We start from the raw sequence: 19,738 nt of genomic DNA on the forward strand, positions 1-19,738 counted from the left end.
CGGGGCGAGGGGAGGACTGGGCTCCCCCACTGAGGGGTCGCTGAGCCCGGGCACCTGCTGGCAGGGGTGCTGTGGGCCCCTCTGGGCAGTGTGGCTCCCCCAGGCCAGGCCGCTTTGGGGGCTGTCCCCTGGACCCCCGCTTGTGCTCTCCAGGCATTTCCCGTAAGAGCTGGGCATCCTGGGGGCTGCAGGGGGACCAGGCGGGCCAGTGGGTGGCGTCGTGGCGCCCTGGGTCCAGCCGGCGCTGACGACCGCACCACACACACAGAGTGGGCCGGGAAGGCGCAGAGAAGCGGCAGGACATAGTCCTGAGCGGACACTTCATCAAGGAGAAGCACTGCGTCTTCCGGAGCGACTCCCGAGGGGGCGGTGAAGGTATGGCCTCCCCCAGCCCCGCCCCTACCCGGCGCTGCTGGTGTCGGCCCTCCTGGCTCCCCACTCAGTCCCGGGAGCCCCCCTGCCCCACCCCGAAAGGTGCTCTGAAGGCTGGGCTGGGGACATGCAGCTCCGTCCCTGCACAGGGGGCTGGTTGGGGTGCTCTCGGGCAGGAGGGCACTGAGCCTGGATCAAAGGGACGGCTATTCTTAGGCCACGCCTTCCCGTGGGCTGGGAGCGGCCATCTGTCCCTCTCCCTGGCCGGCCTGCCCTCGGGCCTCCGTCCCCACTGCCGGTTCTGGGCATGACCCTTCCTTCTCAAGAAGGCACCTGCTGGGCTGTCCCAGTGCCCACGGCCCCCCAGATCAGGGCAGGTGTCTGGACAGCCTCTGGGATGCAGACCAGTGACCAAAGCCCCCTCTGTGACCAGGCCACTTCAGGGTGGCCTTAAACAGTGTTGCGGACGTTGGTTCTCCCAGAATTCCGTCCCCAAAGCTCTCTCTCCCCTCGGTGGGTGGGCACAAAGGCAGGAGGGGCTCTGGGACTCCTGGGGACATGCGAGCCACTGTTTCCCATCCCACCTGGAGACCCTGCGGGGCGGGGCGGTCACCCAGCACGGCCTCCCCGCCTCTGACTTGGGCCCGTGAGCCTCCCAACTGGGCATCACTTTCCTCATCTGTGAGGGGCTGAGAGGCCCCTCCGGCTTCTCGAGGCCCAAGCCAGGTGCCACAGGGGGGAGAGGGGCCTGGCGGGGGCCGCGCCTGGGTGGCAGGTGGCCAGGTGGGTCGAGCCCCCTGCCCCCGACCCTGAGCGGGGCTTGCTGGGCTCAGACGGGGACGCGGCCAGGAGGACAGCCCCTCACGGTCCTCTCCGTGCCCCCATCTGTCCTACAGCCGTGGTGACCCTGGAGCCCTGTGAAGGGGCAGACACCTACGTCAATGGCAAGAAAGTCACGGAGCCCAGTGTCCTGCGGTCAGGTACAGTGGAGGCAGGGGTGGCCCCTGTGCCGCCCGCCCTGCACGCGCGCCCCTCCTGCTCGTGCGGCACCCCAATCCGCCCCCTACCAGCCGGGCAGCGCACGGGCCGGGGTGGGTGGGGGGAGAAGGCCGCTCCAGGGGTGCCGAGGCGGGATTCCGGGCGGGGGGCGCGTGTCCCAGAGGCCCGGTGGGCTGGCGCGTGGTGGAGCAGAGGAACAGCCAGCGGGGTGTGCGCTGCACCGGCCTCCGGACGCCGGCCCCCTGGCTTCGTGTCCTCGTGTTCTAAATCACACCTGGAGATATGTCTGTCTGTCTATCTATCTGTCTGCTCACCTATCAAGAGATTTATTTAATGGAATTGGCTCAGGACGTGGTGAGGGCTGGACAGGCACGTCTGAACTCCACAGGCGGGACTTTCTCCTCAGGGCAGCCTCAGTTTAGCTCCTGAGGCCTTTCACCCGGTGGGGGGAGGCCCGCCTGCGTAACGGTGGGTGGGCTCCTTCCCGAGGTCACGTGATTGTAGGTGCGCCGTTGGGCTCCCCAGCCCAGCCAAACTGACACACAACACTGACCATCATGTCACCTTTGGCTGGGGTGACTTTTTGCTAAGAATGAGGGGGACCCTCCCCTTCCCCAACTGGGGGTGCAGAGGGGATGGGAGGCCTAGAAGGTGACGCCTGGCAGCCTGACGTGCAGACCTCTCCGGCCACCCTGAAGGGCCTTGTTTTTAGCTTCCAGGACCCAGGGTCCTGCCTTTGGGGTCCCGAGGGTTGCTTTGAGGGAGGGACACACCGTGCATCCTGGGTTCATGGACCTCGCCTGGCCGCCAGTGTGGGGAGATGGGGCAGTTGAGCTGGGCCAGGGCAGGTCCAGAGCTCCCTTCTCCCCCCTGTTGTTTCAGGATGGGGCCTGGTGCTTGCGGGCTCGGGGCAGGGCCCGGGCTGGGAGGGGCGGCCGGGCTCGGGAGCTGGGGAAGGGCTGAGGGAGGCCTGGGGAGGACCAGCCTGCAGGCCCGGGTTCTCCTGTGGGGAGAGGGGCTGAACCAGCTCTGCAGGCCGCAAGGCAGAGCCGAGGTTCCTGGAGAAAAAGCTGGAGAGAAACTAGGCCATCCAAAGAGACCCCCACCGGCAGGACTGTCCAGAGACAGCAGGCCCTGCCCTCGTGGGACAGGTGCACCCTGGAGGGTCCTGCAGACAGGGTGGACCCTGCCCCGGAAACACGCAGACCCCTGCCCTGCTTCCGCCGGTGGGACAGATGGGAAGGGAAGCTCCCTGCAGGAGGGGGCCAAGCCCAGCCCTCGGGTAGGGGAGTGCCAAGGCCCAGGGCACGGGAGCAGGAGGCCAGGCTGGCCCCGGGGGTGGCACCCGTGGGGCCCTGGAGGGGATGGGGCAGTGGAGAAGCCCCAGGCTGTGTTTTGCCACCATCGCTGCTGCTGCAAGGGGAGGTGCCGAGGGGAGGAACCGGGGAGAGTGGGGAGGCCCGCTCAGGTCCTGGTGGGGGAGGTGGCCCCCTGGCGGGGGCAAGGGTGACCCCGGGCACAGGACCCGGGGGGCCGGCTCCTGGCGGCTGGAGGCCCCCCCAGGGGTGGGTGGTGCTAGGATGCAGCCCCGGCTGCATTCGTCCTCTCTCCCTCCTCCTCCCCCCTCTCACCCCCGAGACCAGCCGAGGCCAAATGTCCACCAACTCTGGCCTCGCCTCCATCCCCCAGGAAACCGCATCATCATGGGAAAGAGCCACGTGTTCCGGTTCAACCACCCTGAGCAGGCAAGGCAGGAGCGTGAGCGCACGCCCTGCGCGGAGACGCCTGCCGAGCCCGTGGACTGGGCCTTCGCCCAGCGCGAGCTGCTGGAGAAGCAGGGCATCGACATGAAGCAGGAGATGGAGCAGAGGTGAGGCCCCAGGGGCTGCCGCCCGGGCGCCCCCCGCACCCGCCGCCGCCCCGCCCGCCCTCACCCCCGCACGCTCTCGCAGGCTGCAGGAGCTGGAGGACCAGTACCGCCGGGAGCGCGAGGAGGCCACCTACCTCCTGGAGCAGCAGAGGCTGGTGAGGGCGGCGGGCGCTCGAGGCCGAAAGAGGAGGGGCCGAGGGGTGGAGCCGGGGAGAGTGGGGAGGCCCGCTGTGCTGGGGCTGCGTCCGGGCGCCCTGGGCCCGGGCCCGGGCGGGAGGGCTGGGGACGACGGGCGGGTCTCCACGTGGAGCTACCAGCCTCGCTTCTGCGCCAGGACTACGAGAGCAAGCTGGAGGCCTTGCAGAAGCAGATGGGCTCCCGGGGCTACCCGGAGGCGAATGAGGAGGAGGAGGGGCCAGAGGACGAAGGTGAGGGGCCCTGTCCCACGTGGAGGTGGGCTGCGGAGGGGGCTCAGGAAAGAGGCGGCCCCGGGCTGCTCCCTGCAGGTCAGCTGCTTGGCACCTTTGCCCTGGGGTCCCCGGTCTGCAGGCAGGATGCGGGAGGCTGTGCTGCAGCAGCCCACACCCGTGCATACGCACACACCCGTGTGTGCACCCACCCGCTGGTTCTGGCGGGGGCGGCCTGGAGCGTGAGGAGGACGGGGCGGGGTGGGTGCTCCCAGGCGGGTGCCCTGCGTCCACTCACCCCTGTCCTGCCCGAGGGAGGCTGGTCTCTGCTCCACACCTCGGGACCCGCTTTGGGAGCATTGGCTTGGGCGGCCCACTGGCTGACCTCTCGCTGCTGGCGGCCCGAGGGCAGCCCAAGGGCAGGGTGTTCACGTCCAGCTCGGCCTCCGGTCAGCTGGTCGGGACCTTTGTGCTGATGTGACCAGGTCTCCACCGGCTGGACTCGTCCACCTGAGAGGGTGTGTGGGACAAGCCCCGGTCTGCCCTCCTGCCCCCGTCCCACTGCTGCCCCCCAGGCCCTTGCTGAGCTCCAGCCTGACTCTCAGGACCCTGGCGCTCACACTGGGGGAGCCGGCGGCCTCTTTGGGGCACGAGGGTCGTCCCCTGCGGCAGAGCTTCCTGCCAGTTAGTGTGCAACTGGGGACCCGCGCACCGAGCGCCCAGCCCCGTGATGACCCCGTGCGCTTCTCCCCGCAGTCCAGTGGACGGAGAGGGAGTGTGAACTGGCGCTGTGGGCCTTCCGGAAGTGGAAGTGGTACCAGTTCACGTCCCTGCGGGACCTGCTGTGGGGCAACGCCATCTTCCTCAAGGAGGCCAACGCCATCAGCGTCGAGCTCAAGAAGAAGGTGGGCCCCTGCCGCTGCGCCTGCCCCTGCTGTCTGTGCCTCGGAGGGCGGGCGTCACCCGTCCTGCTTCCCTCCGGGCCTCGGTGCCAGGCTGCGCCGCCTCCCGGGGGGGGGGGGGGGGGGGGGGCGGGGCAGACCCCCTGACCTGCAGCCCCCGGGAGGAGGGGGGGCCCCAGACTGACAGAGCAGGATGCGTAGGCAGGCCGGTGGGCAGGTGGAGCCTCCTCTCCAGGTGGAGTCGGCGGGAAGGTTCCGAGGACGGTTGAGGGACAGGCAGCGGGAAGGAGGCCCTTCCAGGGCCGGGCTCCACCCTCCCCGGGGCTGACGGGCGTCCTCCTCACTGGTCACAGGTCCAGTTCCAGTTTGTCCTCCTTACGGACACACTGTACTCCCCACTGCCGCCTGACCTGCTGCCCCCAGAGGCCGCCAAAGACCGAGAGACTCGCCCCTTCCCCCGAACCATCGTGGCCGTGGAGGTCCAGGACCAGAAGAACGGGGCCACCCACTACTGGACGCTGGAGAAGCTCAGGTGCAGTGGGTGGGCCGTGCGGTGGGCAGTGGGGCGGGGCTGCTCCCCGGGCCTGGGCCGAGGCCGCTGAGACAGGCGGGCGTGGGATGCAAGGGGCGCACGCGTCCAGGCAGCGATTCCTCCTGTTTCGATTTCTTTTAAAATCAGAAGAAAAGATGTAAGTAGGATCCAGCCTCATCATAGAATCCACGTTCTCCTCGACCAGAGCAGTGGCACAGTTTGGAGGAAGGGGCGGGTGAGGCGCTGCAGGAAGCTGGGGGCTCCTCCACCTGGGGGGGGGTGGAGGAGGGCCGGGTGGGGCCCCAGGGAGGACGGTCAGGTGTCCTGGGAGGTGTCTGCCCTACGGCTCTACCTCAGGTCCCGCACGCTCACCGTGACGTGCGCCTGGCTCTTCCTGGGTGAAGGTGACAGGACGGCTCTTTGCCACTGAAGACAATTTTAATGTTGCTCAAGTGCCCCTAGAAACGAGAGGCGCGTGGGCACAGGGCCGTCCGGGGTCCAAGGAGGGAGAGGAGGGCCTTGCCACGGCCTCTGCGAGGTTTTCATGGGCAAAGCAGGGCAGGGTGAACAGTGAGGACCGGCTGGTCAGCATAACGCCTGCGGGCTTCGGGCCCGGGCTGTGCCCGGGTGATTTAGGGCTGGGGAGCCGGCTGGCGTACAAGTCGGCTAAGGGGCGGGTGGTGGCCTGTGTGGAGGTGGGCTCACCCACAGGCTGTTCACTGTCGGGGCAGGCCCCAGAGATGTGGAAACGTCATGAGATGCAGAGAACGGAAAGCGTGGTCACGACACGCTCACGCACGCAGACACGTTTATACGCGCTCCATTCCGCTCACACACCCTCACACGCAGACGCTTTCCCTTCTTATGAGGTCCCCGCCCCCGGCACACGCACTGACCCACGCGCATTCACAGACACGTGCCTGCCTCTGCCCCGTCCTCCTGGGCTGCCGTCTGCTCTTGGAGGGCGGATGTCCCCCCCCACCCCACGTCCCTCCTGGTGCGCCTGAGCCCCCGAGGGAGACGTCTGCGTCTCTCCCACCACCTGCCGGTTTTCCGGGGGATAGCCTCTAAAACGCCTTGTTTCCTGTGTCTTCTCACAACTTGCCCTTTGCCCCCCAAACTTCCGGGGCTCCGTGCCCCGACTCCCCGTCCTGAGCGGGGCTGGTCCCCGACCCCACCCGGCTGACGTGCCGCGGCCATCACGGGGGCCGAGAGGAACGTGTGGCGAACTGCAAGCCCCTTGGCCACGGTCGGCTGACTCCGAGGACCCCAGAGGGTCCTCCTGTCAAGCCACCTTGAGCCGTGGGTGACCCTGAGCAGGATGCTGTGGCCTGAGCCGTGCTGGGCCTGAGATCCCAGGATGCTCCCCCGGGGCCCACGCTGACCTCTGCCCTGCAGGCAGCGGCTGGACCTGATGCGGGAGATGTACGACCGGGCGGCCGAGGTGCCCTCCAGCGTCATTGAGGACTGTGACAACGTGGTGACTGGTGGAGACCCCTTCTACGACCGCTTCCCCTGGTTCCGGCTCGTGGGCAGGTAGGCGCCTCCTCCCCCCGGGCTGAGAGATTGAGAGAAGGTGGGGGGCAGCGCGGGGTTGGGCCCTGGCCCTGACACGAGGAGTGGGCCGGCCAGATGCCTTTCTCCATCCCGACTCCCCGGCCCTGGTCCTTCCTTGTCTGAGCCCCCTGGCCAGTCCTCTCCACACATCGGTGGGCCCTGGCCAGGGAGCGGGGTCTCAGCATCGCCACCCACCCCCGCTCCGGGACCATGGCCGGCAGGTGACACCTGTCCGTGTGTGTGAACGTGAGGCTTGGTCAGGCTTTCAGGTGGGGTGTGAGCGGGAGGCGGAGCCGTGTCCTCCCAGAGCTCAGAGTCCACGCCTAATGTCCCCAGCCTCCTGGTCCGGGGGCTGCACCCGGCCCCTGCCCCCGACGGGGCAAGGTTCCTGAGGCCTCAGTGCGGCCAGGCTCCCGAGGCCCTCACCGGCCTCAGCCGCACCTGGTCGGGACCATACCTGCCGGTGCCCTCCGGAACCTTCCGGAGCTCTACACTGACCCCCGTGCGGTGTCTTCCCCGCCTGGGGACCGGGCACTTTGGCTCTCTTGCCTGTCGAGGCAGCATCCTCGACGGTCGTGTGTTTGGTTTGGGTTCTCCTCGGAAGCCCCTGCCCCGCCCCGTCCGCCCGCGAGGAGCTGGCGTTAACTTCTCTCTGTCTTGTCGCACTAACCCCAGTTCAGTCACCTCTGGCTGCAACAGCTACCCTCTTCTCAACACATGCATGAGCGAGCGCATGGCTGCTCTCACCCCCTCCCCCGCCTCCTCGAGCCCCGACTCCGACGCTGCCGAGCCTGCTGAGGAGCAGAGCGTGGGGGAGGAGGAGGACCTGGAGGACGACGTCTTTCCGGAGCGCATGCCGTGCGACGGCCGGGACCCGTTTTACGACCGGCCCCCCCTGTTCAGTGTAGTAGGAAGGTTGGTGAGGTCGAGGACAGCATGCTGGGAAGGAACCAGCTCTTTTGCACAGGAGCACTGCTGCGGGCACGATTTGACCGCCGTCAGGGCGCGGCCCCCGGCGAGCGGGGCCTCCCCAGGACAGGGCGTGAGGGGGCGCGGGGGTTCCTGGCCTTCCTGGAGGGGCCCCAGTGATGGAGGAGGGCAGGGTGCCCCGGGGCACGGGCTCCTCACTGGTGGGCCTGTTTCCGCAGAGAGGCCTCCGGGACTCGGGAAGAGCAACGCCCCTGCCCGTTCAGGGCCCGCGGGGGCATTCGGAAAGGTGGAGCCGTGCATCTTTGCGGCCCCCCCGCCCCGCACCGGCCAGCGTGGCTTCCCCTCCCTCCACTGTTTTCCAGAAGAGATGGGGGGTCCTGGTCTGCTCCCAGTGCCCCTACCCTCTCTGTGGGGAGAGGGGCAGAAGCTGGAGCCGGCCGTGCCGGGGGGCAGGGAAGGAAGGGCAGGTGCCCGGGCAGTGGAAGGGCCTCCTTCTGAGGCCCTGGGTCCCGGGCAGCCCGGCCTCTCTCTGAGCCAGTCTCTGTCCCTCCTGACCCCCAGTGCCAGAGACGGTGCCGGTGGCCGCGTGTCCTCGTGGGAAAGGGCCCTTTGCAGAGGAGCCCATGATTCAGTTTCCCGGACAGAGGAGAGAGGCCAAGTTCAGCGGGGGAGCGGGGGCCCCCCGCCCTGCAGGCAGGTTGGGCGTACCCAGTCCATCCTTATGTCTATGACCATGGAATGGAATGCAAGCAGGAAGGTGAAGGAAAGGCCGAGAAGCCTAGCTGCAGTAGTAGGAAATTCAGCTCCCGAAGACTGAATTCACACATACGCAAAGGTGTAAGATAGCTTTAACAGCGCCCTTTAGGGGTTTCAGACGCTTCCTTGGGCCAGACTGATGGAAGTGTTTGGAAGTCTTGACCTTGCAGCACCAGTACTGAAAGCTGAAGGCCGAGGCTGGTCCCCAGATAGCGGGGTTTGCACTGGGAGCCCTTGGGTGTGGGTGGTGGAGTGAAGGCCCCACTGGTTCCTCCTGGAAGGAAGCAGGTTCTCAGCTGGCGCGTCATGGATTTATTCTGATTACTCTTCCCTGAGTGTGAGATGCTGGCCCACTGGACAAAACCGCGTGGCTCTCTCCGAGACGCCCCGGCTGGGTTCCTGCTCTGCTGAGCCCGAGGGGGAGGTGCGGCCCCAGGGCCAGCTGCACGCGGGCCTCTCAGAACGCCCGGCCGCTAGGGCCAGGGTGGCCGGATGCCAGGCCGGCGCGGGGTCGGGGCACACGGGGGCAAGGACACTGGGAGAAACGGGGGTGGGCTCTCGCAGTCTCAGCCGGAAAGAGCTGGGTCCTTCCGACATTCCCCCCTCTGTGGATCTGGGATGTGACAAAACCACCAAGCCAAACCAAAGCCACGAGCGAGAGGCCAGCTCCCCACGGCGGCCGTCTGCGAGGGGTTCATCTGGAAACGTCCTGATCTTTTTGGTTTGGCGAGAATTGGCTTTTCCCGCGCAGCAGCTGTGCCGGCCCAGGCCCTGAGAAGGGCCCGCCCTTGGTCTCCTTCTCTCCCTCTGGTAGCCGCTGGCTCTCTCTCCAAGGCTTGAGCGAAATGGGGGCGCCCACTCTTGTCTCCCTTGGACAGGCTTCCCGGGCCCCAGCATGCGTCTGCACCTCACCAATCTCGTGGTTAGCGCTGCCCCACACTCAGCCCCGGCTCTGCCACCTCCTCTCTCTCCGGCGGGTCTCAGCCTGCTTCAAGGTGCCTCACCTCTGTGAACAGGGCCCCCGGCAGGGGCCTCCCCCGTCCTCAGCCGGGGCTCCTCACCCAAGTCCAGGGTCAGCCCCCCGGGGGGTCTCCCTCTGGCGGTCTGGGTGCCAGTGAACTGGGAGGTGAGATGGGCCAACCCAGGTGGAGGAAGTGGGCCTGGGGGCTCCGTTTTGCCCCATGATCCTCCCTGCTCAGACCGTGGCTTTCAGAAGGCGGGTGGGCTGCAGAGAGAGGAAGGCGAGGGGGTGACTGTCTGGGATGGAGGGTCCCGGGGAAGGGGGACTGGCGACCGCCCAAGGGACGTGTTCAAGACTGGGTGGGAAAGCACTGACCCGCCGTGTCTGCTCTGTGCCGTCTGGGCTGGCGAGGCTGGGCCCTCAGCTCCCAGCTGGGTGCGCTCTGTGTGCCGAGCCGCTCAGCCCGAATCGGCCCCCGCGAGGCTCCAAGCCACCCCGTGTGCGGGTAGGTGCGCCGTGGGCGGCAGGGTTCTCTGGACAGGGCTGGGTTGTTCTGGCCCAGGGTGGCGGGTGCTGACGTCAGGTTGTTTCCGGCACCTGGTGGGCAGTGAGGGGGAGGCCCAGCCTCTGCCCCGTGGCCCCATCCCCTCAAGTTCTGGGGCTGCCGGGCGGGGTGGGCCTGGGGTCTTCCAGCCCCCGCCCCCTGCCCTCGAAGGTGGTGCTGCCAGCAGGGGCCGTGGCTGCTGGGCCCCCAGAGGTCCCTTGCGGCTGAGTGCACCCGTCACTATCACCAATCAGACAGGGGCCGGGGCCGCAGGAAGGAGAGAGTATCCAGCGCGGCTTCTTTCTCTGCCTCTGGGAGCCGCAGGTGGATCTGCACGCGAGCCCACCTGGGCACCCGTGAGCGTGAGAGCCTTCCCGCAGCCGGTGATGGGGTTCAGAGGGAGGGAGTGTGGCCGTGGATTCCAGGCGTGTTTTTCATTGTAAGACCCTAACCTCCAGCCAAGGGCTCCCTCGAGGCCCCGGCCCTGCCGTTTTTCAATGCCAGAAGCACCTGGGCTTTCTTTCCCCTCCGACGTGAGGAAATCCTGAAAGATCAAGAAAGGCTAGATTTACTTAGTTAATGAGCTGCATTAATTAAGCCGGTGCGGGGTGGAGCGTGGTGTCCGCACGGTTGGGAGCTGCACAGGAGCCGGCCTGTGGGGTCTCACGCCAGCTGGGGCTCTGCTGCCAGCAACTTCCTTAATGTCCTTGGGCCTCCGTCTTCACCTGTGAAATGGGGCAGGAATGGCGTATTTCACCAGCTCTACACGGCGTCTTAGCTCTCCGGCACCGTATTTGTGCCCCTAAGAAAGACGCAGCCAGTCCAGCTAAGATGCGCCGTTGGTGAGGGCCCTGGTCTCCGTGCTGGGATGTGAACGGAGGAGACGCGGGCGCACCTGCCGCCCGGGGTGCTGGGGGCTCCAGTGCCTCCCCCGTGAGCTTGGAGGGACAGGCACATGTGGTTTCTTCTCTGGAGTTTTCAGTCTCGTGGGCTGCCAGTGGGATTGTTTGAGCCTCAGGACACGAGGGGCGCAGCCCCCTCTGATGTGTGGGACCCTGGCGTCTGTGCCCACGGGTGGGCCACGTGGTAGAAAGCGCCCCCTGGGAGACCACGGTAGGTTTGTGGAGCGGTGAGGCCCTGGGGGGGGAGCCAGGAGGGGGCCCGCCTGCCATGGCCTTCGCCTATGACCTGGGCTGCGTCCGGCGCCTGCCTCAGTTTACTTCTCTGTGCAGTGCCTCAGACTCCCTTTGGCCTGGCCTTTGCGGACTCAAAAAGGGGGAGGGGTAGCTCCTGCCCCTCAGGGGCGGTCCCGGGTCGCCTCCAGGGTTCTGTAAGTGGCCTTCTGGGAGCTTGAAGTCCCTGTGGAATTGCCCCCTGGCCCTTTCAGGAAGGCAGCCCTGGGCGGGCTGGGGGCTTTGAGGCGGCCCTGAGCCTGGCTTCCCCTCCTGGCCAGGTGGCCCTGGACAGCCCTTAAACTCTCCCTCGGGCAAGCTGTGCTGATTAGGCACCCCTGTGCCTGGCACCATGCCCTCACCTAGCCCACAACCAGAGGTGTCCCCGCCTTCCCCGAGGGTCCTCCTGTGGGTTCCCTGCAGGCTGCGGGTGGAGTGGGCAGGCCGCGGCCCCTCCCTCCGGCTGTGCCTGGGGCTTCTGGGAGCCTCCCGACACCCGGCTTTCTGCAGCGGGCAGTGCCCCGGGGAAGGGGTCCTGCCCTGGGGAAGAGGCCCTCCACCTGCTGGAGGGTGGGTGCTGACTTGGCCCTGCAGCTTGGGGCTGTCCTACCCAGCTCCCTAAGCTGTCTCAGGCAGGGTGGGGTGGCTGGGCGGTGCCCCAACCCAGGGGACAGGCCTCCAGGTGCAGGGGCAGAGCAGGGTCTGCACCTCCTCCCACAGCCTGAGTCCTGGGCCCCCTCCGTTTCCCCTTCTGGACCTCATGACTTTGCTCATTTCATGGTAGCCCCCCTCCCACTCCCAATGTCAATCAAAGGCCCTTGGCCAGGAGCCCGGGTGTCCGGCGAGGGAAGGCCACCACCGTCCCGTCCCGAGGTGGGTGCTGGATGAGGCCAGCAGCCCACCCCGGCCGTCCCCTGCCCGCTGGTGCCCTCTGCTGCTGTGGCCTCAATGTCCTCTTGGGACCGGGGCCGGGGCTCACCTTAGTGGGTGGTCGGGGCAATGGAGCCCCAGGCCCCCACCAACCCCGCGATGGGCAGATGCGCCCCCACCATCTGTCTACACCGTGCCCCCGAAGAGTTCGTGGGAGGAAGGGGCACTGTGCTGGGGAAGAGGGGCTTCTTCTAGCCCCAGGAGGGTGGCCCAGGTGGCAGCACACCCTCCCCTGACGGGGGCCTGCCTTGGCCTGTGGGCGCCCAGAAAGCGAAAAGCAGTCAACAGAGATGGGCCACGAGTGAATTCAGACAGACAGGGAGAGCCGCGCAGAAGGCGGCCTGGACGCGGAGATGGGAGCCGCTGGGGGCAGTGGCAGGAGCAGGGAGATGGGCGCCGGGGGCCAGAGCGGGGCTGAGCGGGGCGGGTGGGGCTGCCGCAGGGGCTCAGGTGCCTCTTGGATGCAAAGAGTTTGGGGGCCACGGCGGGTGCGGGTCTGGTCGCGCCTCAAGTCCCCTCTGGCGGCTGTGGAGGCCGTGAAGGAAGCGGGTGGGAGGCCAGGCGTGATGGGCTGGGTGGCGGATTTCAGAGAGAGTTTTGAGGTAGAGCTGATGCATCTGAGATAAAAGCCAGGACGGTGCTCAGGTTTCCGACCTCCTGCGGGGGGAGGGTGGCGGGAAGACACGGAGCCTGCCTGAGAGGGGACACCAGGGCCTGGAATCAGGGCCCCTGGGGAAGAGCCCCTCCCCGTGCCTCTCACCACAGGGGGTCCAGAGTGGGGACCCCGGAGCTCTCAGTGTGGGGCGACATCAGTGGCTCAGCCTGGGCGAGGGGCAGGGTGCCTGGGATGCCACGCCTCTCCTCCTGTCCTCCCAGCTCCGTCCTCCCCCCCCACTGGCCATGCACCAGGTGCCAGCGCCCACCTGGCCAGCAGACTCCCACCTCCCCTCCACTGTCCTCCCTGCTGCTCTCACCTCTGTTCCCACCTTCCCCCATCCCTGACTGAGGCCCTGGGCCTCCCTCACCCCTCCTTCTGCACTTCCTCCCCAGCGCCTCCCACCCTCTTCTGTCCAAATCCTGCCCAAGCCGTGCCCCTCCCCCGGGACCACCACCCCGGACCCCCAGCCCAGCGAGCTCAGGGCTGCCGAGGTCTGCTCCTCGGGGCTGGAGGGGAGGGCAGAGCAGGGTGGGAGGCAAGGGTGACCCCCGAAAGGAGGGTGCCCCGAATGGTGAGGAGCTGTGCTCACAGCAGCCGGCCCACCCGGCGGGGCAGCACAGGCTCTTCCAGGGACCCCCCTGTCCTCCTGGCTGCCCGTGTGACTCCCACTCGTTGGCCGGCTCGGGGAGAGGGGCACCGCCAGGGTGACGTGGCCTCTGTCCCGCCTGTGCTGGCACTAGCTGGGTGCACAGCTGAGCTGCACAGGAGAGGGTGGCTCTGGGCACCCTGGGAGCTGGTGGGGCCGTGCCAGGCAGTGCCACGGTTTCTGGGGTGTCCCTCAGGGCTCAGCCGGACCCCTGGGCCCCGGTGAGGGGGGGGTGCCCTGGCTTTACTGACATCATGGAGCTCCGACCCGCCGTGTTCCTGGAGGGGCTCAGAGGGAATCGTGAGGCGTATTCCGTCGTGGGGTCCGTGAGCAAGCGTCAGGGGCCACTGGGAAACGGGTGGGGAGACAGGGGCGGGGGGGGACATCAGCACCAGCGTGAGGGTCGTAGGTCAGCGAGGCGGGTCCCAGGTCCTCCTCCTTGAAGCAGGCTGAAACCTCCCTCCTCGGCTGTTCTCTGCTCAGGCCGCGGGCTTCGCCCCGGCCCACCCCCTCACCACAGCCTCTGCTCCCGCCGGCCTCCGTGCCCCCCGTCCCTGCGCCTCCTCCCGTCTCCTCTGCGGCCGAGGACCCCTCCCCTCCCCGCCCAGCGCAGTGCCCCGCCTGCCCGCCCGCCCTGCTGCTTGCCGCCCTGGCTGCCCGCTTCGCTCTGCTCTGCAGTGTTGTGTCGTGAGCCCGGGCCGTGCAGCCGCTGCCGCCTGTCACAGCGCACAGCGGGCTGGTCCTGACCGTGGCCCCTGCCTCCCCCAGGGCCTTCGTGTACCTGAGCAACCTGCTGTACCCCGTGCCCCTGGTGCACCGTGTGGCCATCGTCAGCGAGAAGGGCGAGGTGAAGGGCTTTCTCCGCGTGGCCGTCCAGGCCATCTCAGGTGCGTGCGGGGCGGCCCGGGCTGGCTCTGTCCCTTCACCGATGGGGCCCCTGGGTGGGGAGACCTCTGCGGGCCTCGCGTGGTGGTCCGCGTGCATCCAGCCCCACCCAGGCCCCCGGCCTCCTCTGTTTCTCCCTGTGGGAGAAGCCCCTGCTGCCCGGCTCCTGGCTCTAGCTTCCTGGACTCTTCCTGGTCGGCTGGGGCCTCCGGGGCTGTGCAGGCCCGAGCCCAGGGCTGTCTGAGCCCACTCCGGCTCGCGCCTGCCACCAGGCAGCCCCAGGTGGACCCACGGAGCCAGCCTGGCGCAGAGGTGCCCCCCGCCACACCCCCACCACCGCCATCTCTGCCCCAGGGCAGGCGCACAGACTTGCAGCCCTTAGCTCCGGCCCTGCCCACTGCAGCCCCCAAGCCTTTCCTGACTCCCCAGCATTGCCCCCTTTGGACCCCTTGACCTCTCATGTGCTGGCCTGTGTCCTCAGAGGCCGTGAACACCCCCTCCACCGTGGGCCTGGCGATACAGCCCCCCTCACTGCAGAGGCAGACACCCTCGCCCTGCCTAGTCACCTTCCCAGCACCCCCTCCTGGCCGTGGGCAGCCACACAGGCCTTTGAGCCTGGGTTTGCTGCCTTGAGAATGGCGTCCGCTTTGAAGCTTCCTAGAGGCAGGAGTGCGGAGAGGTCACTGGAGAACACAGACGTGGGCGCGCTCGGCCAGAGGGCCTGGTGCTCGCACCGTAACGGCCGTTCCTCCCTTCTCTGCCCTCGGGCCCCCGGGGCCTCCACGGGACTCTCTTTCCTCTACACGTCTCAGCAGCCCAGGCACCTTGGGGCCAGAACGGGGCAGGACAGACAGAGTGTGTGGCAGCGGAGTGTCTCCAGGCTGAGACAGGGAGGCTCAGAGTGTGAGCAACCTGGGTGGCCTGTGCTCCCACTGGACAGCTCACACGACCCCACTCTGGATGTCTGGTCCCCCCTCGCCAAATTCTCACTACCCCGTCATTCCAGGTGCTCTTTCCGCACCTCCCAGTCATGCCACCATGGTGCCGAGGCCCCTGGGGACCCAGCTGAGAAGGGGGAGCCTGGGCTCGGGGGGAGGGTGGCTCTAGGTGACAGGGATGCTGGGAGCATCTAGTGTCACCTCATGCCCCGGGGCACGCTGCCCCTGCAGCCCCCGGGGGCCTGTCCTCCCTGGGCTCTCCCTGGGCCCTTCCTGACCCGCTCAGCGCTGGTGAGTGGGTCCCCCTGAGCCGGCTGCCTTATAGGTCGACGGTCTGTGCTCGGGCCACACCTGGCGTCCCCTTTCTAGTGGCTGTGGTGGAGGAGAGGGAACGTTACAAAGCCACAGGGTGTTGTTTCACGGTCTCAGAAGCCACACCTGCCCCTGCCCTCGACCATGGCAGGGCTCGACTGATCCAGCCTCCCAGCACGGAGCCCGGCTGTGCACAGGCCCTGGGCCGGCCCTGGGTGATGGTGGGACAGAGCCACGGCCCCTCGGGCAGCCAGGGTGGAGAGCACGGTGGTGTTAACACCCCGACAAGGCCGCGGAACAGAGGGTTGGAGCCCCCTGGGGTCTGTGAAGTCTGCTGGGGTGGCATCTAGCCAGAGTGGCTGGACTTGGGGGCCAGGGAGTCTGTGGGAAGTCAGATCTGGGGTCCTTTAGGCAGCAGGAGGAGGGTTAGGGTTTTGTCCCAAGCACAGTGGGGAACCCCAAACACTGAAGGACGGGGTGTGAGAGCGTGTGGGGCACTGAGTGTCCAGATGGGTGACGGTGGCGGCAGAGGGACAGGTGCGATTCCCAGAGGAAGCCAGGAGGACCTGGTGGGGCAGGCCCTGCTGAGGGGGAGGTAGGGTCCGGAGGACCCCTGGGTTCTGCTGGAGCATCTGAGTCTGGGCCGGGGCAGGTGGGGGCAGGCGGGCGGGGCTGGGGGGGAGAGGGGCAGGGGTTGAAGATTTTGTTCTGAAAATGTGGAGTTCGCGGGCCCGTCAGAGCAGGCGTGCCGAGGACGTGGCTGCCTCTGGGCCCCGGGCTAGCACAGGCTGGGGGTCAGTGTGCCCAGGACAGCGCCCTCATTCTTCCAGAGCCAGTTGACCGTGTCGGGGTTCCCCCCAAAGTGGGTCAGAGCCCGTCCTGGTTCCCGTGCCCTCCCCGCACCGGGCAGCTCTGCCACTCCCACCGGGGGGCCAGCTGGGCCCTGACCACCTGCTCCGTTCCCGTTTCAGCCGACGAAGAGGCCCCTGATTACGGCTCCGGCGTCCGCCAGTCGGGAACCGCCAAAATCTCCTTTGACGACCAGCATTTTGAGAAGGTAGCGTGCAGGGGTGGTGCAGCCATGGGCGCCACTGGACAGGCCTGCAGCCCGCCCTCAGCACTCCGGGCCTCACTCGGAGGAAGGGCAGACGGTGTCTCCCTCCCAGGGCTCCCATCTGTGCTCTCAGGCGAGAGGGCGGAGGAGGGGGTCCCGCTCGGTGCCCCCCCGGGGCGGGCAGCTCCTCCTCTCTCCTCTAGGCCCCTTCCTAACCTGACACCACCCAGCCACCCACCGCCCCACCCTGAACCTCAGTGCTTCTGAGGCCTTGGGCCCAGAGCCCCCCAGCGATCGCGGTCCCTATCGGAGGGGTCGTCAGTGCTGGGGACGCACAGGAGGGGCAGAGGGCATCAGGCAGAGAGTGCGGGGGCACGGACGAGGCAGCAGAGGCTATGGGGGGACCTGGCCAGGGCCCTGAAAGCCAATGGGAGAGTCTCACTGCGTCCTGCCCACAGTGGGGAGGAGCTGCGGGAGGGGTACTGACTGGGGAGAGGGGACAGAACTTAAGGCCAGAGACCGTTTCCCACCTTCCTTTCCCACTTGGTAGGCTAATATAGGCCGTGAGAGCATGAGAGACAGGCCTGGGGAGGTGGGTGCCCGCCCACGGCAGGGTAGTCCTGGCACGAGGCTCCCGGGGTCCTCGACGCCGCTCTAGTGGCCGCACCCAGGCCGGCTCTGTCTGACTGTGTCCCCTGCCCACACAGTTCCAGTCCGAGTCCTGCCCCGTAGTGGGGATGTCCCGCTCGGGGACCTCCCAGGAGGAGCTGCGGATCGTGGAGGGCCAGGGCCAGGGTGCTGACGCGGGGCCCTCGGCCGATGAGGTCAACAACAACACCTGCTCAGGTGGGTCCCCGCGGCTGCTGGGACAGGCTCTGGGACACGGTCCAACCCCGCGAGGGCCTGGAGCTCCTCCTCGCCCCCCCCGCCCCCCGCACCCCCTCCCCGCCTCTTAGCCGGCACAGGCGGTGAGGCCCAGCCCTCGAGCCCGGGCTCTAGCCCCTTCGGGTCCCGCCATGCCCCTCTGCCCTTGGCTCCCAGCAGCAGTGACCCCGGAGGGCCTCCTGGACAGCCCCGAGAAAGCCGCCCTGGACGGGCCCCTGGACGCCGCCCTGGACCACCTCGGCCTGGGCAGCACCTTCACCTTCCGCGTGACCGTCCTGCAGGCGTCCAGCATCTCCGCCGAGTACGCCGACATCTTCTGCCAGTTCAAGTGAGTCTCGTACCGGGGCCGGGCTGTGCGGGTGGGTCTCGGCAAGGTGCGGGGGCACCTGGTGACCCCCGGGAGGCTGTGGGTCCCCGTGTCCAGGCCCCACACCCGCCGAACGTCTCCTCCCCATTCACAGCTTCATCCATCGCCATGACGAGGCCTTCTCTACGGAGCCCCTGAAGAACACGGGGAGGGGGCCCCCACTCGGCTTCTACCACGTCCAGAACGTACGTCCCTAGAGCCCCTTCTCCCCCCCATGGCCGGCCCCTCCTGGGCCCGGGGCCTCGTGCAGCCTCCCCCAGCTTCATTCATTCTCTCCAACACGGCTTCTCCTTCCTCTGAGCACCAGCCCTGTCCTGGGCACCGGGGGCCTTGGTGGGTTTAAGACTGGGGGTGGGGGCAGATCAGAGCCCCCGAGGGCTCCCTGCAGCGAGCCTTGGGCAGATGTGGACGTGCAGTGTCTGGGGTGCCCGGTGAGGCCACCCTGGACTGGCGCTGGGGCTGAGGCCGGGGCAGGGCACGCGGAGAGCTGCAGGGTGCCCGGGCAGACGCCCGAGAGGCCAGGAGAGCTCCGGGCCGGGGAGTGTCTCCAAGCCAGGCTGTCAGGAGAGCAGGGACTTGCTGCTGTGAGGCAGGAAAATGGGGCCATGACGGAAACTGTCGGGTGGCGAGGCCTCAGGGGCCCGGCCAGGGGATGCGAGTTTGACCCTGGCCGCCCGGCTGTGGGTGTGTAGCCCAAGCAGGCACAGGGGCCTTGCTCAGAAGGGCCTTGCGAGCTATGGCCTGTCCTGACCCTCGGGAAGAGGGGCTCCCGTGGTTTCTAAGGCAGGGGAATGCGCCAGGGCTGAAGGTGTGCTTGGTGGACTCCTTTCCTGGCTGCTCCGGCAGAGCCCCACGCCCTGGGGCTTCAACAGCAAAGACTTAGCAGCTCTCGGCCCTGGAGGCTGGAAGCCCGGGACCCAGGTGGGCAGGGCTGTTCCTCTGAGGCTGTGATGGAGGGTCCGTCCTTGGCTCGTAGACGGCCGTCTTCTCCCTGTGTCCTCACGTCATCTCTCCGTCCGTACCTGTGCCCCAATGTCCCCTTCTTACGAGGACACCAGTCATGTTGGATTGGGGCTCCATTCTAACTTGATCACCTCTGTGAAGACCCTGTCTCTAAACATACGTGCGGGGGGCGGTTAGGACTTCAACCTATGAATCAGGGGGGCACAATTCAACCCACAACTCTTGGTGAGTGGGCGAGGGCCCGAGGAGGGTCAGACCGGATCACAGAGGCCCCTCGTCCAGCTCTGTGTTCTGAAGGAGCAGCTGAGCCTAGGGGCCCCCAGCCCCATCTGTCCCGGGGAGCGAGCCCTAGGGCCGCTGCCCGGTGGCCTGTCCACTGGGAGTGTGACAGTAGGAGAGGTGGGCTGGACAGACCTAGGCAAGCAGCACTGCCCCCGTCGTGGGCACAGGTCAGCCCGGCTGGGGGTCTCCAATGTGGGCCTGGAGTGCCGAGTCCTTTGTGGGGGCTGAGCGCTCACCTCTGTGCCTCTCCCTCCCCCCCCGACCACACCTCCCTCCAGATCGCCGTGGAGGTGACCAGGTCCTTCATCGAGTACATCAAGAGCCAGCCCATCGTGTTCGAGGTCTTCGGTCATTACCAGCAGCACCCGTTCCCGCCCCTCTGCAAGGACGTGCTCAGGTCAGCGGCCCCGGGCCGGGGGGTCAGGGCCTCTCCACCCCCTGGCCAGCAGGGTCGGCCCGTGCCCCGGACAAGCCTGGTGCGGCAGCTGCAGAGCCGTGCGCCTCCCACCGCCTATCTCCCGCCTACGGCGGCCGGTTTCCCGGGTCGGCAGGACCCAGAGCGGGTCAGAGATGACCCCTGAGGACCGAGGAGGGGTTTCTTAAAGACCGTCGCTGTCAGAACCTCAGCCTAGGCTGGGCACGGACCGCGTACTGGGGCCGAGGGGAGCCGGGTGCTGGGCTGGAGGAGGCCGGGGTGGCCCATGGGGAGACGGCTTCTGTGGCCCCCCGAGAACTCCGCCGAAGGGTCCCTGAGTCCTCAGCTCCGCAGACTGAACGAGGGCCCTTCATCTGCTCCCTCGTTGCTGCAACCTGCCG

At 67.7% G+C, this 19,738-nt stretch overlaps 1 protein-coding gene across 14 annotated transcripts in view; it reads left to right on the top strand.

The window, feature by feature from the left end:
* The window catches only part of KIF1A (kinesin family member 1A), an 89,262-nt gene that overhangs the window by 43,746 nt on the left and 25,778 nt on the right, over positions 1-19,738 (top strand). For 8 of the 14 annotated variants that reach the window (XM_060015796.1, XM_060015798.1, XM_060015799.1 and 5 more), the window contains 15 exons: positions 269-375; positions 1,269-1,352; positions 3,061-3,241; positions 3,324-3,396; positions 3,576-3,669; positions 4,405-4,553; positions 4,904-5,082; positions 6,481-6,618; positions 7,315-7,554; positions 14,005-14,123; positions 16,343-16,428; positions 17,133-17,271; positions 17,470-17,638; positions 17,772-17,862; positions 19,201-19,319. In XM_060015796.1, coding sequence (XP_059871779.1) covers positions 269-375; positions 1,269-1,352; positions 3,061-3,241; positions 3,324-3,396; positions 3,576-3,669; positions 4,405-4,553; positions 4,904-5,082; positions 6,481-6,618; positions 7,315-7,554; positions 14,005-14,123; positions 16,343-16,428; positions 17,133-17,271; positions 17,470-17,638; positions 17,772-17,862; positions 19,201-19,319 — 1,968 coding nt within the window. The remainder of the gene's footprint in view (positions 1-268; positions 376-1,268; positions 1,353-3,060; positions 3,242-3,323; positions 3,397-3,575; positions 3,670-4,404; positions 4,554-4,903; positions 5,083-6,480; positions 6,619-7,314; positions 7,555-14,004; positions 14,124-16,342; positions 16,429-17,132; positions 17,272-17,469; positions 17,639-17,771; positions 17,863-19,200; positions 19,320-19,738) is intronic. The other 6 variants (XM_060015803.1, XM_060015805.1, XM_060015806.1 and 3 more) reach the window with 1 other exon arrangement.

The sequence above is a fragment of the Delphinus delphis genome, chromosome 7 (genome assembly GCF_949987515.2).
Source record: "Delphinus delphis chromosome 7, mDelDel1.2, whole genome shotgun sequence".
Classification (NCBI taxonomy): Eukaryota; Metazoa; Chordata; class Mammalia; order Artiodactyla; family Delphinidae; genus Delphinus; species Delphinus delphis.